The sequence below is a fragment of the Sinohyriopsis cumingii genome, chromosome 6, assembly GCF_028554795.1.
Source record: "Sinohyriopsis cumingii isolate HCF-2022 chromosome 6, ASM2855479v2, whole genome shotgun sequence".
Lineage (NCBI taxonomy): Eukaryota > Metazoa > Mollusca > Bivalvia > Unionida > Unionidae > Sinohyriopsis > Sinohyriopsis cumingii.
Genome location: NC_142966.1, coordinates 146,630,676 through 146,651,642, shown reverse-complemented (window position 1 = coordinate 146,651,642; position 20,967 = coordinate 146,630,676). Strand labels below are relative to the sequence as shown.

At 33.9% G+C, this 20,967-nt stretch overlaps 1 protein-coding gene across 1 annotated transcript in view; it reads right to left on the bottom strand.

Moving 5' to 3' along the window:
* Positions 1–20,967, bottom strand: part of LOC149798218 (uncharacterized) — a 184,393-nt gene that overhangs the window by 33,494 nt on the left and 129,932 nt on the right. Inside the window, exon 22 of the mRNA XM_089963322.1 lies at positions 20,432–20,563. Within this exon, the coding sequence (XP_089819448.1) occupies positions 20,432–20,563 (132 nt within the window). The remainder of the gene's footprint in view (positions 1–20,431; positions 20,564–20,967) is intronic.

The window sequence follows — 20,967 nt, the reverse complement described above, 5'->3', positions numbered from 1 at the left end:
AATTGTGACCTTTGTGATGGCAAGTTGTTTGCCTCTTACATCAGTCTAATGCATCACATTTTTCCCAAACTCATTGTTTATTAGCAATTCCTAGGCCAGCAATATGTTCAATGGCTGATAAACTCTATCAGGTCTGCTGACACATGCAGACTAGGCCAGTAATATCAGAAAAAATATCTGTTTGACTGTGAAAATGGCACAGTCCCAAATCTGGCATTACATAAATGTACCATTATAGACTACTGTGATACTGTGGATAATACACCCATATAATAATTTCTCTATATGTAACATGTATAATAATATCCATCACAAATGTCATGATATTATGATAAGCAAAGGCAAAATGATCAAGACATCCAAATCTTTCTTAAGATCATTTCACTACACTACTCTTTGGTACTGTCAAAAACATCATCTGATTTGATTGTCCTGAGATAAATATAATCTTACTTGTACTCAATGTAATGGAGCACTACTCTGTATTTTTAAATAGGAAAAAAAGCCTCTAGAAAAATGTTGACTTTTGTTATGTATACTTAATTTATATTGTTCTTTACTTTTGTCCATGACTGAGGGTTGTGGATTTACTTTTGTCCATGATTGAGGGTTGTGGATAGAACTTTTTCATGCCTTAATTTTGTTATGATTTAAGCAGTACATACGATGTTTATAACAATTTGAATTCAATAGTTAGTGGGATTTTCCAACAGATATTCTGCTTTTCCAGAAAAGTCTATTGCATTGCAGGTCAAGTGTATATTTACATCTACAGAGGTTTGGTAAACAATAATTCATTCTTGTTTTATGATCAGTCTGTGGAATCATTTACAACTATAATTTGAGAGGAATTATTTACTTAAATTATTAATGGAATTGTGGTACATAGGACATTCAAGACAAATGGAATTTATTCACAACATTCTATATTTTTTTACTTTTGATAGGACATTAAAAATTATTTTGGATCTAATTTACAATATTGTGTCTCTTAAATTTTCATTTTGTAACTTGAAATAAATGATTTTACTAAATGTGTTTGTTTCACTTCTTTCTGTTATAAGTTCAAGATCTGTAGTTGTAAGACCTTGTAAAAACTATACTTACCCTCCCCCAGAGTACATATAAAACATTTGGGGGTCACACAGATAATTTAAAAAAATCTTCCTGATTTGATGAGTGGCAATGCTATTTTCAAGTTCTATAAATAATGCATAGGAAATATGCATTCATATTAAAACAACTTTGGCTGTTATCTTATAAGCTGATTTAGGAATATTAAGTTTGTATTGTGTCTGACCTTTGTCTATAATTGAGGATAGAGTTTTGGCAATGTCTTGTTTCTGTGTTATAAATACAGGGGTTTGAGTTCAGGACCCAGCCTTATTATGCCCTTACAAGGTCCTATAAATGTTTTTCAGAAAATGTTATTGAAATATAGGTCAAATTGGGATGTATATAAGGTTATTCATTCCTATTTTAATATCAGTCTTTGATGAATCACATTTTAAATGTGTTCATATATAATTCGAGAGGAATTATTGAAATTATTCATTGGAATTACAAAATGCTCACTGAAATTTTGGACTAAATTATTACTTGGAATTATTATGAATTCATTCAAAGACATTCTGGATTATATCTTTGTGATACATTGAGACTATTGGTACATAATCACATTTAATACTGGAATTCATTTGGAACACCAATTTTTTTTATATATACTTATGATAGAACTTTTAGTATTATTTAGGATTCAATTCACAATACTGTTAAGTTCCACTTAAATTTTTACCTTGTAATTCAGATAATTAAACTATTGGGTGATTTTACTATACTTGCTGATTCTGCTTCATTCTATCATTTAGTTTATGACCACAGAGTTGTAACACTCACAACTATGTAAATACGAGTGGCAAATACCCATATTCCAGAAAAAGTAATTTTTTTGGTGGAAAAGAAGTCTATACTAATAGAATTTTATCAGTCAAGAAGACTGAAAAAGAAGAAATAGTAGACAGTACAACTAGATGGCTCCAACCAATGGAAAAAGGCTTAAAAGCAGTCAACATGGATGGGTATCTTAAAACAGTTAACACTACAAATGTTTTGTTATTGATATTGTTGCTAACACAATTCCCTGTTGATCTCTGCAGCAACATTAAATCACCATTATACATCTTACATACATTAGTGATGGAGGAAAGGATATGCATTCAACAATGGCATATCAGTCGCTGATGTGAGGAGAGGTCAGTTGGCAGCGGAGAAACGTAAGAGAAAGAAGAACGCGGCAGCAACCACAGTAACGTAGACTTCCCAGTATGTCTGCAACAACTGCAATAGGGACTGTCACTCACGTATAGGCCTGCACAGCCACAGCAGACGATGCCAACAGAGACAGACAACACCCCAAGGGCGCTATTCGCATGGTCTTTCGAGACTGAGTCACCAATGATGATGACATTAGAGATGGAGGAAAGGATATGCATTCAACATGAAGGATAATGTTATCATTATTGGTTGTTGTTGTTGTTCTAGGGTTTGATGCCATTTTTCAGTACAAGATAGGCTATACATGGCGGCCAGTATAACTGGTGGAGGAAGAACTGTGGAAAACCCAGGGAAGAACCACCGACCCACGAGAAGCTACTGGCAGGCTTTCCCACATACCCACGCAAACTGAGCCTTGGACTCGAACCCACGCAGACAGAGGTGAGATGGCAGTGATCCGGAATGGTGAGCGCTTTAGACCACTTGGCCACTCGGGGCCCCTATCATTATTGGAAATGAATAAGGAAAGTGAAGGAGTAGATCTCTTCATTTTGACTTTTAAATCTGTGCATGACTGTATATAATGTGCATAACCAGAAACCGTTTCTAATGGTATTAACTCATTACTCCTGCATGCTGTGTGGATGCATTATGGGTAGTACCATGCTTCCAAGCTAAGTAGCATCAACATATATGATGTACAAAAGCAAGTGGCATTAGAGAAGAGAAGATGAATTTTTAAGATACCAAATAACATAGACTTTTTACATTAAAAAACAGTGATAAAAAATTTGAGACTTGATTTTTAAAGGCAGAAAATGACCTGTTTTGGAATAGGAGTCTGAATAAAGATTTTGGACTTTCTCAAATTTAGATACTCGTATCAGTTAAAATTAATTACAATGTACAGTTTCTACTGAGCTCATCAAGAGTCATTTGGCCAAAATATATCGTGAAATGAGAAAGAAAGGCAAATAAACTTCAGCATTTCATCAAGAAGAAAACTTGCTTAAGCACAAATTAGAACAGTATGGATTGAACTCGTTCTCATATAACAAACAATTCATTTTTACCTGCAGTTAGGAAAGTGTAAACAAACAACACTCACAGCATTATGTTTTTTGTAATGAAATTTAAGTTTGAGTGCAGTTTTTGGAATGTAATTTTATGATTCTAAAGGTGTCTAACAACTTACAACTTGAAAAAAACTCGGTTGTGTCCCTGAACATACAGTGCACAAAAAAATTACTTTAAAAATGAATTTATCCCAACAAATATGGTGCCCCACTATATATGGTAAATACACTGTACAGTACTTTAGTAACAACCAAAAATTTAAACCAAATAAAAAAGACAGCTTGCTTCAAGAAAAATATTAATTTTTTGGATATGCATTACATAAGTATTTATTTTTCTGTAAATAAGAAAGATCATTCTTAACTCACAGAAGCAGCAGATGATGATATCATCGTCATCATCATTTATTTTAGTAATGTTATTATTAGACCATGCGTGGCTAAGTGGTCAAAGGCAGTCACACACGTCCTGCCTCTGTCCATGTGAGTTTACATCATGGCTTGACCAATGTGGGTGTGTGAAAAAACTTGAATGTAGTTTTCCAAGGGTTTGTGATTCTTTCTGGGTTTCTTTCCAGATTCTACCTCCACCAAAAATATACTGGTTGCCATGTAGTCTATGTGCTGAAATAAGGTGTTAAACCTAAAGGCAACATGATAACCATCAGTCCTCAATTTCAGTAGATTTTTCTCTGCAGATGATTCAGCAAAAAAACATACTATTTTCTTCCATCATCATCTTTATTATTATTATTATTATTATATTATTATTATTAATTATTACTATTATTAATATTAAATAAAATAACTGGAATTTAAACCACAATTTTGTTTATTTATACTCCATATTTCATCAATGTAGTTTGTGTATTCAGCACATCACTGTACTAAATGTTCTTTATTTTCCTTAATCATACTTTTTTCTTCTTTCTTTTGCAGGTATCACATCCTATACAGGACCTTCAAAAATATCTGTTTAACAGTACTATTCAAGGCAAAACAGCAAAGGCTAGTCAGCGACTCTCCTTTATTAGAATCCAAAACCCTTTTATCTGTGACCCAGGATATAAAACTGACAGAAGTGTCACTGTTATGGTGAAGAATTCTGTCTGTTTATGGTTTATCCTAAGTGTACTTTATGTACAGTACATCCAATGAATGGACTTAGTTTCTGTTTACAAAAAACATTTAAATTTTTGTTCATGGAAAGAGAAAAATGATTTTTCTCAATAACTATACCACACAATGTAAAGATTATAATGTCAGGATCTTTAAAATTATAATTTTAAGGGAATAAATGAAATTTTCTTCTTCGCATCTTTAGCAGACATTGAATATTGGGTAAATTAAGGAACTCTAACAATTTGAGAAACATGGCTATTACAGATTCTATGGACTCAACCACTGACAATTCACACAAAACCCTAAGTAAGATATGAAAAACTTTATTTTCCAATTAAAAAGATTGATGATAATATATATATATATATATATATATATATATATATATATATATATATATATATATATATATATATATATATATATATATATATATATATATATATAAAATCATCATCAACAGCATAAGAGTGGCTTTATTTTTTTAAGAAAATAATGATAATAATAACAATGAAATGCAATGCTAATTGGTTGTTGTTTGTGAATTTTCTTTTCCCATTCACTATATATGTACCTCAGAATCATTCCTTCATGAGACTTAATGTGAAAACAGCAATTTATGCAAAATTTTATGACAAATGGAATATCAGATTAACACTATAAATGGAAAATGTTATATTTTTTTTTGTTTTTAGATGTGACAGAAGTAGTAGTGTGGAAAATTTTAAAAAGTCTTGTCAATATACAGGTAACTAATGTGTGTAGTTATTAGTTATTTTTCCAATTTCAAATATATATAAATTTGTTTTGTGTTTCTTGTATCATGATGAAGCTATTTCATGGATCAACCAATCAAAGAGTATCTATCATTGACAGTCATAATGTTTAAACAAGTCCCAGAGAATTAACAATAACTTTTATCCCCGTGCATTTTAAGATGGGGATTATGTCTTACTGACTGACTGTCTGTCTGTCTCTCCATATGTAATGTAGTGTATCTCCTACAACACCTGATTATTCAGACTTGAAACTTTTTGGGATATGATTGGGGGAGGTCTTTATATGTACACATTATTTCTTAAAATTTCAATATGATCCTTTGGGGTGAGACCAGTGATCGGGATATATATATATATATATATATATATATATATATATATATATATATATATATATATATATATATATAATTCAAGGCCAGGGCTACAACATTTCTAAGGGACTTTTGGGTTACACTCTTTTGTTTGCCCCAGGGTTAAGCCCTGTTGAGATGCTGCCCCTGTGTAACAATTTGGAAACCATATATAGGTTTAAAGGACACAAGACTTGCCATGTGTTAGAGCTTGAAAACAGTTGAAACCCCCACCTTCTGACCATACTCTGGACAAAGAACACGAGATGTAATCAGACACTACAGACCCTGGGCACTGGGACTTGCTCCTAGGTTGTAACTTGAAAACTTGAGATTCCCAGACCATAAGTATATATGAGTTTTTAAAGGGCATGGCAAAATAAAATTGGACCTAGCACAGATCATGTGATGTGTGTCTGGGTTGAGAACTTTACCCTGGGTCACCAACTTTACCCTGGGTCATCAACTTTACCCTTGCTCATCACTTGAAAACTGTTAAGATCCCCACCCTACAACTATATATATATATATATATATATATATATATATATATATATATATATATATATATATATATATACATACACACACACACACACACATATACATTTAGTGGGCACTAGAGGATATATGCACTTGTACATCAAATACAAATCATCCTGTCATCCTGGGTCATGCCCCTGGAGTGGGGATTAGTCTTATAACTTGGAAATTATCAAGACTTGCACCATTTATGGAAAGGAGAAATAATAAATAATACTGAAACAGTTGCCTCTGGATCAGGCCATACCCTAGTGGCATAGATTTAAAGCATGGTGACATGCAATGTCATTTACCTAATTCTAGCGTTTTCCCCCCAAGTATCTCATTTCTATTATATGTTTTTTCAAGCATTCATCCAGTGTGAAGACTCTACAAGCGATGCTGTCTAGATGACTCCTGATGAAAATGTCAGTCAACGTTCATAGACACTTGCAGACACCTGTCTAATTTTTTTTACAAAATCTTCAAGTATTATTCTGCTTGGATGAGATATTTTGTAAAACTTGCACATAGGAACTAGTGGGTGTGTTCTCAACCTTTCTTGGAGGTCAAGGTTACAGAACAAGGTAATATTTACTAGTACAATAGTGTGCTGTTTTAAACTCTGAAACTGACAGAATTAGTGGTAAGAACATTAATGAACTTTTATATACATGCACAATAAGGGTAGTAAATTTACCACTTTCATGGTTCAAGGTTGGAGCTGTAACTTATAAACTTTTAAATAAAGTAACAGACATATTGCTTGTTATACCAACAGTTATGGCCTGTTACTTGGCACTTTTATGGTCCCATGTTGAAAGCCAGGTCTCAGGTCAATGACATTTTTTTGTGTCCAAACCATCACCTAGGTGCTGTGAAGTTGTTACAGATAATAAAATGAAATGTTTCACCCGTAAAATCATAGCTCGAGGGTATATCTTGTACCAATCATGTGTATCTACAGCATGGCCTTGTCAGAAAGATCAATGTCCCATGCAAAGTTTAATCCGTTTTTGTATTAGAACTGAAACTCTGATGTCAATGAAGGTAATTTAATTATCATCTATATTCAGTGAGTCCAAATGCAAACTGCACAGACCCAGATCTGCTGCTGCATAATGTGCTGGCAGATCTGGGTCTGTTTACTTTGTTGGGAGTAATCAGTAGAACAAACAAGATAGACCCTGATCTGCAGGTGCATTATAGTATTGCAGATCAGGATCTTTGTTGTTTGCAGTCTGACTTGACTTATAAGCAAGAATACATGGTAAACTCGTGTTTAAACCACAAACTTCTGTATGTGTCATTTATTTCATCATGACATTTCCAACAAGGTTAAGATGACAGGTCAATATTATCTACTTCTGTGTCCAGTTGTAACTTAAAAATTCTCAAGGATGGTAGCAGTGAGATGAAACTTTATACAGTGCTTGCTCACTTATTATGACAACAAGATTTTCAAGATGGCAATAGTGGCACCGTTATCTAAAGTTGTTTAGTGAAAAACCCATGTTGATATGACCTTCCATTCCAGATTAGTGATAAATTAATTTCAAAATGGCCAACTGTATGGCTATATTAGACATCAGATCAATATAATTTTCAACAACTATACACCACAAGCAGTCTTCCTGTGACAGCTCCAAGCCAATATTACTTCTTATTCAGGAGTATTAGTAGCCATATCGGATAACAGTTTGACACTTATTTCTTTAGCAGATTTGTCTTTATTTTTGCTGGATGTGTGTTTTGGGGCTGTTTTTATTCATTATGTAGAGGAGTCCTTCCCTTGTTGGACTGTCTTTCTCATATTTACACAAAAAACGATATAATGAGTAAGGACTGTAGCTATCACACGGAGCAGCCTATGGATACTAAACAGATCCCCTTCCAGGGTATGAAACAACTGGAAGGCCTTCAACTTTCTTCACTAATACTAACACCACATCTAGTAAGCTGAGGTGTTTTGTTTGTAGTGAATATATAACTATACCTGCTAACAGAAGGCAGTATACCTGCTAATATAAGGCAGATATATCTTATATTAAATTCTGTTCACTTTTCCAGGATATTGAACAATAACTAAAAATAGATTCTGTGTTCAAATTAAAGCACCTTTTAACCTATTACCACCAAGCATGCATGTCAAGACACCTATGGGGAAAACCAGTTATGTCACATAGCAAACTGGGCTGTTGAGAGGTACATTCTATAGTTAGTTCCACTCTCAAAGATACTGCCTGATGCCCCCAAACAAAGAGGTTATCTTTCTGAGCTCCTGCTTACTAACAGTTCTAGTCCACTAGTTCAACTATAGTTTTTAAAAGTATGACATCATGGGTGGCTGAGTGGTCTAAAGTAATTGCCTCTACCAATCATCTCACCTTGGTCTGTGTGGGTTTGAATTTTGGGCCTAGCAAATGTTGGTATCAGGGGTGTAGAAGTCCTGTTCATATTGTCCAAGATGGAAATTTGTTCTTACAGACAAGCAACTTTCGCAAAGTTTCCTGTCCGTGGACAAGTAAAGTTTGGTCTGTAACTTGAAAGGGCAGTAGTTTCAGCTTTGTTTGAGCGATGTTCTCACAAGTACAATTCATATTCTCACAAGTACAATTCATATTCTTACAAGTACAATTCATATTCTCCCAAGTACAATTCATATTCTCACAAGTACAATTCATATTCTCACAAGTACAATTCATATTCTCCCAAGTACAATTCATATTCTCACAAGTACAATTCATATTCTCCCAAGTACAATTCATATTCTCCCAAGTACAATTCATATTCTCACAAGTGCAATTCTTACTTATAAATGTGAACCTTAAGTGTGTGTTGTATATTTACATAAATGCAATGTATGCTAAAATATATTGATTAGGACTGACACCAGCTGCAGCTTCTATGGATACAACCAATGGAAGCAGACGGTACTGGTTTAGGTGATATCTTTTTATAGTTGTTAGATCAGAATGAATTTCATTGGCTGGATCATAGGGCTTCCCTGAGGAATATGTGTTTTGAACCACTCCTTGAAACCATTATGTGCAACTATTATGAATTTTCCTAGAAATGCATCTGGATGGATCATTTTCTTATGAAGCTTGGTTCAAATGATGAAACGTTGAATGAAAAGTCAACAAAATTGGCTAAATTAAAACTGACTATGACAGGGAATAGGATAAAGAAAGAAAATGGGAGTTCAAAGATTCTTGGCTGCAGGAATTTCTTATGCTTGAAGCCAGCAAAGACTTAACAAATTGCATCTTGTGAATACGTAAGAGATACCCCTCAAATGCAAACAAAACCAGTGGGATTGTGGGCATGACAGGTTATCACATGGAAAGACGCTGTTAGCATACCATAAAAGTGCAAGGCACCATGTAAGTCAGTTAAAATATGATAATGAAAAAACCCAAATCTGAGAAAAAAGTTGTTGGTGATTTAGACAGAGTGATCAATAAATATAATGTGAGCTAAACTGAGCATTAGAGAAGCTGTTTAATACAGCATATGCCATAACAAAGCAGAGAAAATATTTTTCAGACTGAATTTCTTTGTGAGCCTCAAATAAAAAATGTTGTTGAACTTGGAACTGATCACATTAACAGAACTGAGTGCACAGATTTCATCATCAGTGTATCTGACGTCCTACTGCAAACATCATGGATAAAATATCTACAACTAAATTCTTATTCATTCTTCTATATGCTAGTACTGATTCAGTTGTTGTATACCAAGAATGCTTTCTTGTTAGATTTGTAAATCCTGACCATCAAAATCCAAAAATAAGCTGAAACATGCAGAATATTTTATGTCACAGAACTATATCAAATGCATTTAAAATGGTGCAGTTTAATAACGGGAAACATTTTAACAGTCCTGTCTTCCACTGTTCTTTTTAACTATGAAATTACAGACAAGTGGGTCTTTTATTTGGACAAGTAAACTTTTACATTTAATTATCCGTGAACAGCTTGATTTTGAAAAAATTTCTGCACCCCTGGGTATGTAAGAAAGCTTGCCAGTAGTTTCTGTGGGTTGATGGTTCTTTCCAGGGTTTTCCTGTGCTCATTCTCCTCTAGTTATATTGGTTGCCATGTATACCTAATCTTGTGCTGAGAAATAGTCTTAAACCCAAAATAATCAACCAAACCAGATTCAATTCTGTAATAGGAAAACAAAATCTCAACAACACAACTGGCAAAAACTAACGGAGTTCAACTGTTGAGTGTCCTTTGCTGACACAATTCTGTTTAAATTTTTTAACTAATTGGTCTATACTAACTAAGGCCCTTTGCTGACCCAGTTCCCATAAAATTTAACAACTAATTGGTCTAAACCATATAATGCCAATTGCTGACCCAGTTCCCATACAATTTCATAACTAATGGGCCTAAACTGTCCAATAACATTTGCTGACACAATTTCCTTAAGATTTAACAACTAATGGGTCCAAACTGTCTAATGACACAATTTGTTTCACATCTGACAACTAATGAATTTAAAATGTCTGATGTCCCCTGCTGACACATGATTCATTAATTTTTAATTAATGCTGACATAAACGCACCTACAAAAATAAAACTGATGTATTTCAAACCATTCAAAATTCACAGTTTTTCATGATCTACATTTATGTGCAGATTTTGATATCAGGTTTTACCCTGTCTCTAAATTTCTTGCAGGCTGTATGATTTTTGCAGAATGAAATTGGTAACTTAATTTTTAAAATTTCTACAAGCAGTCCTTTAGTTGTCTCATAAACTTATTAAAAATGGGTAGAAAGGACATGGGCATATTATTTGATAAAACTTAATGTTATTTATAGTTTTCCGTAAAAAAAAAGTTTTCCAAGCACTTCTCTTAGCACATCAGGTGCAAATCTAATTGATCACAAACTTTTTCCTTTACTTACCAAGAAAACCCAACAAAAACTGATACATATGAAAGATGTTATTTGTAGATTCTTATCTTACTGATGTTGATGTTTTTTTTATGATTTGTCTTTCATAACTATAAAAAATGTAATCAACTTCAACATATCTTTTACGCTATCTATACTGATACTATACAAAAATATGCTAAATAAAATACATATCCGTCCATATATGCGAGTCCATTATGTGTGTGAGAGAGAGAGAGAGAGAGAGAGAGAGAGAGAGAGAGAAAGTCCATTATGTGTACCAGTATGTGAGAGATAGAGATTATTGTTTGAAATTTGCCCATAAAACTGCTTTGCTTCTATGAGAATAAATAACTATTATTAAAACTAAGCAGTCGATATTCTCTTATTGTCATAGAAATTAATGAAAAACCACCCACAATGCTCTCATGAAGCCTACCTGTCATTTGTCCCTACGATTGCCATTTTGATTTATCATATTACAAACAGTCAAGCTGTTTTTAGATAAGGAAACCCTGATACAAGTTTGAAGGTCTTTAAATTTTTAGCCTTTTTACATTCAAAACAAGTTTAATTTCCAAACTTTTTGACACAATGAATAAATCAGCACAAAAAAAAAGCCAAATAAAATGTACAGAACAGTGCTCCATTACATGATATTACAAATGAATGAAATCAAGACTCAGTTTATAATTTCAACCAATATAAGGATTTCTCCAAGATTATTTATGAGTTCAAACCAAAAGTGTGCACCCTGATCTGCCTGTACATTAGCTGGTGGCACATCTGACTCTACGCATTTACAGTTGTGTATGTACTTTAAAAAATACAGTAAGTCCTCTGTTCTTTTTTAATTCTGACCCGTCTCTTACTGTGCTCATGATACCACAAATGTCAGAAAAATAGCCTACATGTTATTTATCCATGTTCAGTGAGGTCACAGTTGGGGGTGGAATCAAATCCAGCACAATCTCTGATACCCATGTTTAGAGTCAATGCTTTATGACTTAAACATTTTCTGAATTAGTGTCATCAGTGTTTACTCAGCAGATAAAGCCCAGAAACCTAAATTCGTGATGTAATCAGTGACAAAATAAACAGACCTATCACCGACAGCTTTGACTGATACCTCCTGGAGCCAAGACATGACTGAAATTGATCACTCAGATTTGTACTGTGTCAGCCATAATATAAAATGTGTACTCAAACGAGAACTCCTAAACGGTGTGGGCGTTCTAATGATCAATACAACAATTTTATGTTCGAGAAAGTTCATATTCAATATAAAATATTTTAATATAGTTTTATGATATCTGAAAATACTGAGATTTTTGTTTTTGCATGCAGTGCAATTATCTACTGTATTTGTAATTATAGAAACAAAAGATGTGTCACTTGCAATGGTTTCTCCCCCTCCCCCGAGGATCTACTCCGCAAAATCTTAAACAGAAAAATCTTGATGACAAAACTTTAATATACAATTTTTACCACAAAGATTTTAGCTGCCACTGCAAGAAACATGATGCCTACATATTACAATGACCATACTTAAGCAGGTGAGACAAAACGAACTCAGAATAAAATCTAGTCCTGCTTTCCATACCAATGAAATTAGCAAGTGAGATTAGTTCAAGCATACAGTATTAATAGAATCAAATTTTCATACAATAGTGTTGTCTGATTGGAGCTATTGTTGAAATGATTTAGTATGATGAAATGGTCAGTGATTGGAAGTCAGACAAGTGATCGGCTTCTTGCAAGAAACATTAAAGTCTAGTATAGTACATTTATACAGATCATGTTAGTAAAGATTCAAATACAATTGGAATGGCTTGATGTTATAGTGCTCTATAATAAAGGTAAAAGAGATAATGTCACACAACAAGGCTATCCATATAAAATGTGAGGTCATACTTGAAACACATTATTCTTACTATTACAACTTAATGTAACAATTCTGTTTTACATCACCATTTTAATAATGAAATATTCACACTCCACATTCCAAATAATGATTGATGCTTTCTCTGCTCTGAGTATGTGCCAAAAGTTGAAACATTCCATTAAATTCCAAATGCTGACATAAACTGGCACCAACAGGACGAGGTAAGTGATATATGTTTTTCTGAATTTTTGAGATTGTCAGCTATAAAACATTTTTTTTGGTCTTTACCATTTTAAACTATTTATCCTGCCTAATAACTTTAAAAATATCTCATATGTAGGCTTAAACTTTTGAAGGCAGATCTTTTAATACTGACAAGAAAATCTGCAACTGATTTGATTATAATTCAGTTCACACAATTTTATTTCTATCTCATATTATCAAAATAATTACTTAATTTAAATTGCAATGATTGATGCGCTAAAATGTCAAAATCTGTTTCTTTAATAGGCAAAAAAAATGCGTTTCTGGTTGGCCAAATATCTCAGTTTTTTACTGCCGACCCTTGCACCCCCCAAAAATTATTTTTTTGAAAACCCCAAAATTCCCGAAATTGATTTGTGCATGTGAGCCGGTTTTGTCCAGTACTTGAAGCACTTAGTACATTATAGATACTAATTATTATAAAATATATAACATAAAAAAATAAAACAAAAAAACTACCTACCTACCCTAATTTTATCACATTAATTTTAAAACAAGTACAATAGGAAGCACGCATATTTGGTAGTGGGGGCTTGCCGTAAATAAATTAAATAATCCCTTTCATCAGTTAGACAAATCTTTCCTACTATCCGGAGAAATTTATGGCTGAATGTTGCAGACAATATTTAATTATATTACAGGGGACACTGCTCGTTGTATAGAGAAAAGTAGAGCCAGATAATAAACTTTACTTCCATCTTGTAACTAGACACCTCAATCTTTCCACTTGTGTACAAATCAATGTCCTCCGCAAGATTTCATCTCAAACGTCCCCACTCAGTGTGAGCATTCACATTAAAATGGGTGGACAAATCTGTATGAACTACAACCCATAAATCTTGTTATTATATAGATATCAAGTTGGACAAATTATTCAGAAGATCCCAGTAAATCTGTCTCCTTTGATACTATCAAGGTCAGAGGTCTGGCACCTTTGTTCACCAGGTCTGTCATAGAACTAGTTTATCGTAGCTACCTCAGTGTGAGTGGACTTAATGTTTTGGAAATATTTAAATGATGAAGATCAAGTATTTTCAGAAATAGTGGTGCTACAAAAAGCTAGCCAAAAAGGGTTCCACAAAATGGGGTTTCAAAGATAATGAACTTAAGTTTCAACTTCAGATTTTGTTTTCCACCACCAATCACAACTGATATTACATATTAAAGGTCATTTTTGATGGCTGATTGTTGAAACTTGATCTCAAACTCCAGTTTTCTGACCTCTAGGCCTGGTCTCTCAAGACAACTTCTATTGTTTTGTATGATGAATTCTTTTGATAGAACACCTCTCTTGTGAGACCATTTGTAATTGGCAGAAGGGGTTGTCTCTCAAGACAGGTTTTGATCTATCAATTTCTTTCAATTTTCTAAAGCAGGTGCGACAGAGAACTGCTTCTTACATGTAGTATACCATATATACTTGCTTACAATTTGAGTCCAACTGCAAACTGCACAGAAATACCATCATATAATGCACTGGCAGTTTGTTAGGAGTAATCAGTAGAACAAACAACATAGACCATGATATGCTGGTGCATTATACTATGGCAGATCAGTATCTTTGTTGTTTGTAGTCTGAGTCAAAGTGAGTATATACGGTATATTCAAGTTACATGTGGTGAAGTGTTACATACTGCCTGGTCAAGTTAATCACGCTCCTATGTTTGGTGGCTCTTTAACATCAGTATGCAGACATGCATGGACGCGCACACACATACAAACACTTGACATGGCCAAGAAAAGACAGTAACAAATACACACCAATGTAATTTTTGTGGCTGAATACTGATAACAAAACCAAATGTAACATTTTGTGTGTTAATACCAGACAAAGAAACTCTTGATGTACGCTGATGAATATCAAACCTTCTGTTAATGAACAAGCATGACTTTTATTACAGATTCATTATATAAAGAAAAAGAAAAGGGTTCTGTGTCAGCAGGTGTCTGCTAAGTCAGGTTTTGCTGTAACACAATCTGACTTAAATAATTATCATTTTCTAATCCTGGATAGTTTAACTGATTGAAATTTTTTATTTCTTAAAATTTTTAATTTGATAATTTGTTTGAATCTGGCTAATTTATCCAAAAATGATTTCAGTAGAGAACTAGAAATGAGTTCATAGAACACTGACATCCTTTTACAGTTCCTGAAATGACCTAAACAAAAACCTTAACCAAAGTGTGGCAGACAGACAGACATATAAAGGAAACGATATATGCCCCTATTACTGTCATTCTAGTGCATACAAATATTGACACTTATTTCAGAAGAAAAAAATTAAGGAACGATCATTTCTTCATATCAATGGAAACAGGCAGCTAATGTTGCCCTAAAGTTTGAATGTTTTCATCAAGGATACTTGACAATCCTCTAATCCAAGATGAATAAAGTTTTGCCACAAAATTTACTGCTTTACATCAAATCACAAGACTCCATGTCTGACAAGCTCTAGTCCACACCTGATTAAACAAGAAAACACCTTGCTAAATGGCTACATTTCCTTTTGTCAATTTTTGCTACTCCTGGGATGCTCTGTACACCTGGTTATACCTTGACATCTGAAACATGAATGCAGTCACCCAGATTTTCAAAATGAAAAGGACAAGCTTTTTCGTGCTGGTACAAATCAAAACAGGATAAATGTCTACGAATGAATGACACTAAATTTTGGGGGGTCAGGAGAGCTCTTCAGAATCAATGCAAAAAAACAGATTTAGACAAAATATGTAACTATTAAATTGGAGCATAGAATAAATACGTGCACAACTCAAGACACAGTACACCAACATCTGCCAAAGTGTGCAGGTCAACATTTGCATTCCTTTTTTTTGTGCCTCACTGGTAGGGCATAAGGAGTTACCCCTGGCTATAAATCAGTCTGCTACATTTCATGCTCTAATTACAGATACATGTACTGTGAGGGGCATACATATTCCACAAACACACCTGTAGCACTGCCCTACACCTGCTCTGACAAATCAAGGTTTATGCCATTTGTAGCTGGATTCCTGTTTCAAGATAATTCTTGCTGTACAATTGGCACAGCAAAATATACATGACTCTGAAACTGACATTTGGTAGTCTTTTGATCATGAAGGAGTTTTCCAAAGCAAAGACGTTTTTTGATCCTGTCAACTATGTATTATTCTGATCCTAATATTGTGCATAATAAATTCACTTAAAATAATTTGTGTAAAGGATGTTCTTAGATGGGCTACAAGTGTCAGCTTGTATCTAATTCAACTGGTAGGATCATCTCTCCCTCTGCAAAGGTGAACCAAATAATGTCATGTTCTTTTTTTCTTCTTCCTCTAAAGAAGTGATGTAAAAAATGCAAATAAAATGTTAAAAGTGACATTAAGCCAAAAAAAACCCCCAAAACCCTGGTCATATGGTCCATGTAAAGCAATGACTATGCTACTCAAATCTCGGTATTAGCCGTCCCAATAAAACAGCACAAAGTTTTGATCCAATCAGTGTCCAGCTGTCAAAAGTTTTATTGCACACATCATTTTCAGATCATTTTTCGATGGTGCTATTTCTGAAGCACTTTAGTATGACAGAATGTGATCTGGGTCTCACACAAGCGATCCTCTTCTTATAACAAACATTATTGTGTAGTCTAGTAGGTAGATATGTTGTTGGTAGATGATTAAAATATCAATCAAACAACGATGCCATTTGTACTCTATAAAAAAGGTAACGACATGTGACTGGGATAATGTCAAATGGCTAGGCTATACATATATAATGTGACGCCATGATCGAAATACGTTAGTAAGACTTCCTGAGTGCCTTTCTTATAACAACGTCACAGAAGATTAAAGTTTATAGAGTACTGGGGAGCAGTAGTAGCTTAGATTGAAGTGTTGGACTCGTAATTCAAGGATCGCAGATTCAACACCTGTCCAGGCCAGCTACCTTGATGTGTCCTTTCTAAAGGCGCTTAGATTCCATTTTTTAGGCATGATAGCCAATATTTTGTTAAAAACTGTCTTTAAATCCAATAAAAAACACCAAAAAACATATATGTACTGGTCAATCCTCACCATGATGAACTTAAAGAGAGTAAAAACTTCAACCTTAAAACAAAAGTGGCCAAATGTTTAAAAACTGAATACCTTGCTGTAGCAAGCATATGTGAATCAATCTTCACTAAAATGAATCAACATTGTTCTTTTGAGAAAACTGTAGCTATAATATTCAGGGCAATGTTCAGAGGAATGGTGAGCAATTCACTTACGTAATATATCCCTGCCTCTCCACTCTATGGGCTTGAGAATATAGAACATGCTCAGTGCATCCTTTAATATGTTGCAAAAGGCAACTAATGGAGGCAACCTTTTTGACTTAGTATACATCCCATGATGATGTTCCAGTTTAGAAAGGTCCTGGACTTTTTAATAGAGTGCAGTTAATATACAATAATGTTGATTTTGTATTTTAAGGATTTCACCATTTTGGGCTTTATTTTGGTTCTGTGGCTTTTCATGATACCTAATCTCACACCACACTATATAGCCAAGATTGTGCTGTTGTCCTTATACATTCATATCTCTCGCACATCAAACTCCTATTCCCAAAGAAGGGGATTTTAAATCCAAATTACTACATTATTAGCTAGACAGAAATCATGTCATGACATATACAAACCTAATCTATGTAAAACTTTGCCCATCCCTTGTTAACCAGGTATAACACCTGTTTGGTTATGTAAAATAAGGTAATACATCCTGGTCAACTCACTTAATTGATCCAATTATACTGTATCAAGTTACAGGGAGAGACTATTTTGGTGAAAAAATGGGTATAATATATCATTCTACTACAAGTACTTGTCATCATTATCATCATCATCATCATCATCATCATCATCATTATTATTATTATCATTATCATTATTATTATTATTATTATTATTATTATTATTATGGAGATTTTCTTTCCTACATTAATACTGGATAAATTTCATTGTGTGGTACCCCCCAAAAATGTGATAGTTTAATGAGTGGCAAATATATCATTTTTGGTATGACAAAATGATATACAGCCAATATTTACATTAGGAAAAGAAATTTTCTTTTTATTATCTACCAAATTTGCTCCAAAATCAAAGTTCAGAAGACTGAACTGACTCTTTGGCAAAAACCCTCACCCCCTTTTCATAAATTCACTTCACTTTCATGACCATTAAGAGTGCGATAGAATTGGGTTGACTTAATATATCACAGTAAACTACCTTTTTGCCAATTTGTAAACTATTTGACCCTATCTGAAAACAAAGCAAGTCCCATTCAGCAATGCAACACAGTGGGTTTATCATTGCTGTCAGGGAAGGAAGGGAAATAACTTCAGAAAGACTTGACCAGTGTCTGGTCAAATTTCTTTATCAAAGATTAATTTCCATGCCTGAAATGTAAGGCAGTTTCTGTTTATTTGTTCTAGCTCACAAAGTACTCTAGGTACACAATCAAACACATGGCATGATGGGAAAACTTATATTTTCACATGTGAAAATATAGGATTTTTTTGTTGCTGTAGGGTTTAACACTATTTTTCAGCACATGATAGGCTAAACTTGGCAGCCAGTATTAATGGTGGAGGAAGAACCCAGGAAATCCCTGGAAAGAACTACCAACCCTCGAAAAGATACTGGCAAGCTGTCTCATATACCCATGAAAATACAGGAATGAAAAAATTTGAAAATTATTTCAACAATAAGTTTTTATACTTCACAAATAATAGCAATAATAATAATAATAATAATAATAATATGTGGTTTGCTAATCTGAAATGAAATGTATGAACCTAAAATAATGAAAACTTTAGGGAGCCCCAGCAAGAATAAAAATGTAAAACAAAAACTTCAAAAGATTTATTAATTTCCATATAAATAAACACAAAAATGCAAGACCATATACAAATAAACAATGATGATAAGTTATTTTTCAACGAAACCAAGAATCAGAATATTATTGTGGATACAAGTATTGTTGTTGTTCCTGTTCTTGTGATAATTCTAAGTTCCTTTAAATTGTTCCAATTTTTTTTAATGGTTACTCAACTAAATGATCATAATTAAATTGAGAACAGTCCCCCCCAACACTGTTTAAACTATTAATTCTTTTTTGGGTTTTTATCCTCAATCATTATAGGGAATTTTTTTTACTGAAACTGAAGACTGATAGTACTCTTGCCACCAAACTTCTATGAAAACAAGTTTTTGTTGTTTCTGGGTTTAAATCATACTCAGCACAAGACAGGCTATATAAGCCAGCTAGTGAAACTGGTGGAGGAAGAAGCCAGGAGAAACCTTAGTAAGAACCACCAACCCATTGGAAGCTACTGGCTAGCTTTCTAACATACCCACATTGGCCTCTAGCCTAAGACTTGAACTGATGTGGACAAAGGTGAGATGACAGTGACCAGTAAAGGTGAGCACTTTAAAACACTCAGCCACCCAGGCCCCTAACAATGAAAATGCATGCATATACCACATAATTATCCTTATATTGGTCCTTTCATTCATTTAAGCAGTGATCATACAGCACTTAACAGCGGAAAATGAGGTAGAGGGTAATGAAAGTTAGGGAAAGAGAAGTAGACTTTTCTTTCTCTGCATATCGAAGGAATATGCCTTCTTCCAAATGATGGACTGAGGGTTATTACTGAAATGAAAAATCACAGGAAACCTAACTCAATCATTTTTGTTAATGCCTGATTTAAAGATCTTGCAAAACATCTCTGACATGAGAAATGTCACTCATGCACAAAAAGCATGCATGAACAAAACATGCACAAACACAATTATATTATGATGCACATCCAATGTGAACAGTACAGACTAAGATCTATTGTTGTATAATGTCAGTAGATCAGTGTCTATACTACTTGTATGAAATCACAATCCTGGACACCATACACACTAAAGAGTCTGAATAATCTGTCAAGAACTGAGGGCTTACTAGAGTGCTGTGTCTGGGCTACTATATATGAAATTCAAGTAGCCCCGTGGACAACTAAATCTTATATCATTAAATGCAATATATTTCTTCAAAACATACCATGCTTTACCACGGGTATTTTTAATGATAAATGATATGTTGGGCTGCTATATTCTTTTCCTGATCTTGAAATATGTCCGATTCTGATTTGCCAATACATTATGTAGAGCCAGATATATGTCTCACTGATCTACAGCTTGATGCATTTTATACACCGATAAGATACTGTAATCTTTTACCTTGTAGTAAGCAATCTCGTCCTGATCATGTGCCACGTACAGAGGGAGACCTGCCAATGCATGCTCAAAATCCTTCCCAATCAATTTGACTCCCTGAGCAGCCATCACCTCCTTGTGGTGTTCGTATTGACTCTGCAATGGAAGAAACATACTTTTGGGTATAAAACTAATGAAAATAATTTGCAAGAAGCCTCAGTATTTCATCAGGTTTGTAATCCAAGGGTCTTGGATTTCAATACTTTCACAGTCCAGCCCAAGTTAGCTGCCTTGGCATGTCTTTGGGAAAGCCATATAACTTCATTCCTTGGTTTCTGATAGGCTTTTAAAACCAATGAAAACAAAATGTTACATGACATGAAAATGCAACAAATGGGAAAATTCGTTTACCCTATCAGTTCATGTGAAATACTGCTAACAGTTCTAACAAAAATTTGAGTTTTTCATCTTATATGCATACTTGCCTACAAATCAATGTTATGTGGAATGTTTTAATTATGATTTCAAGTCAACAGTATAAATCATGATCTGTTGACACA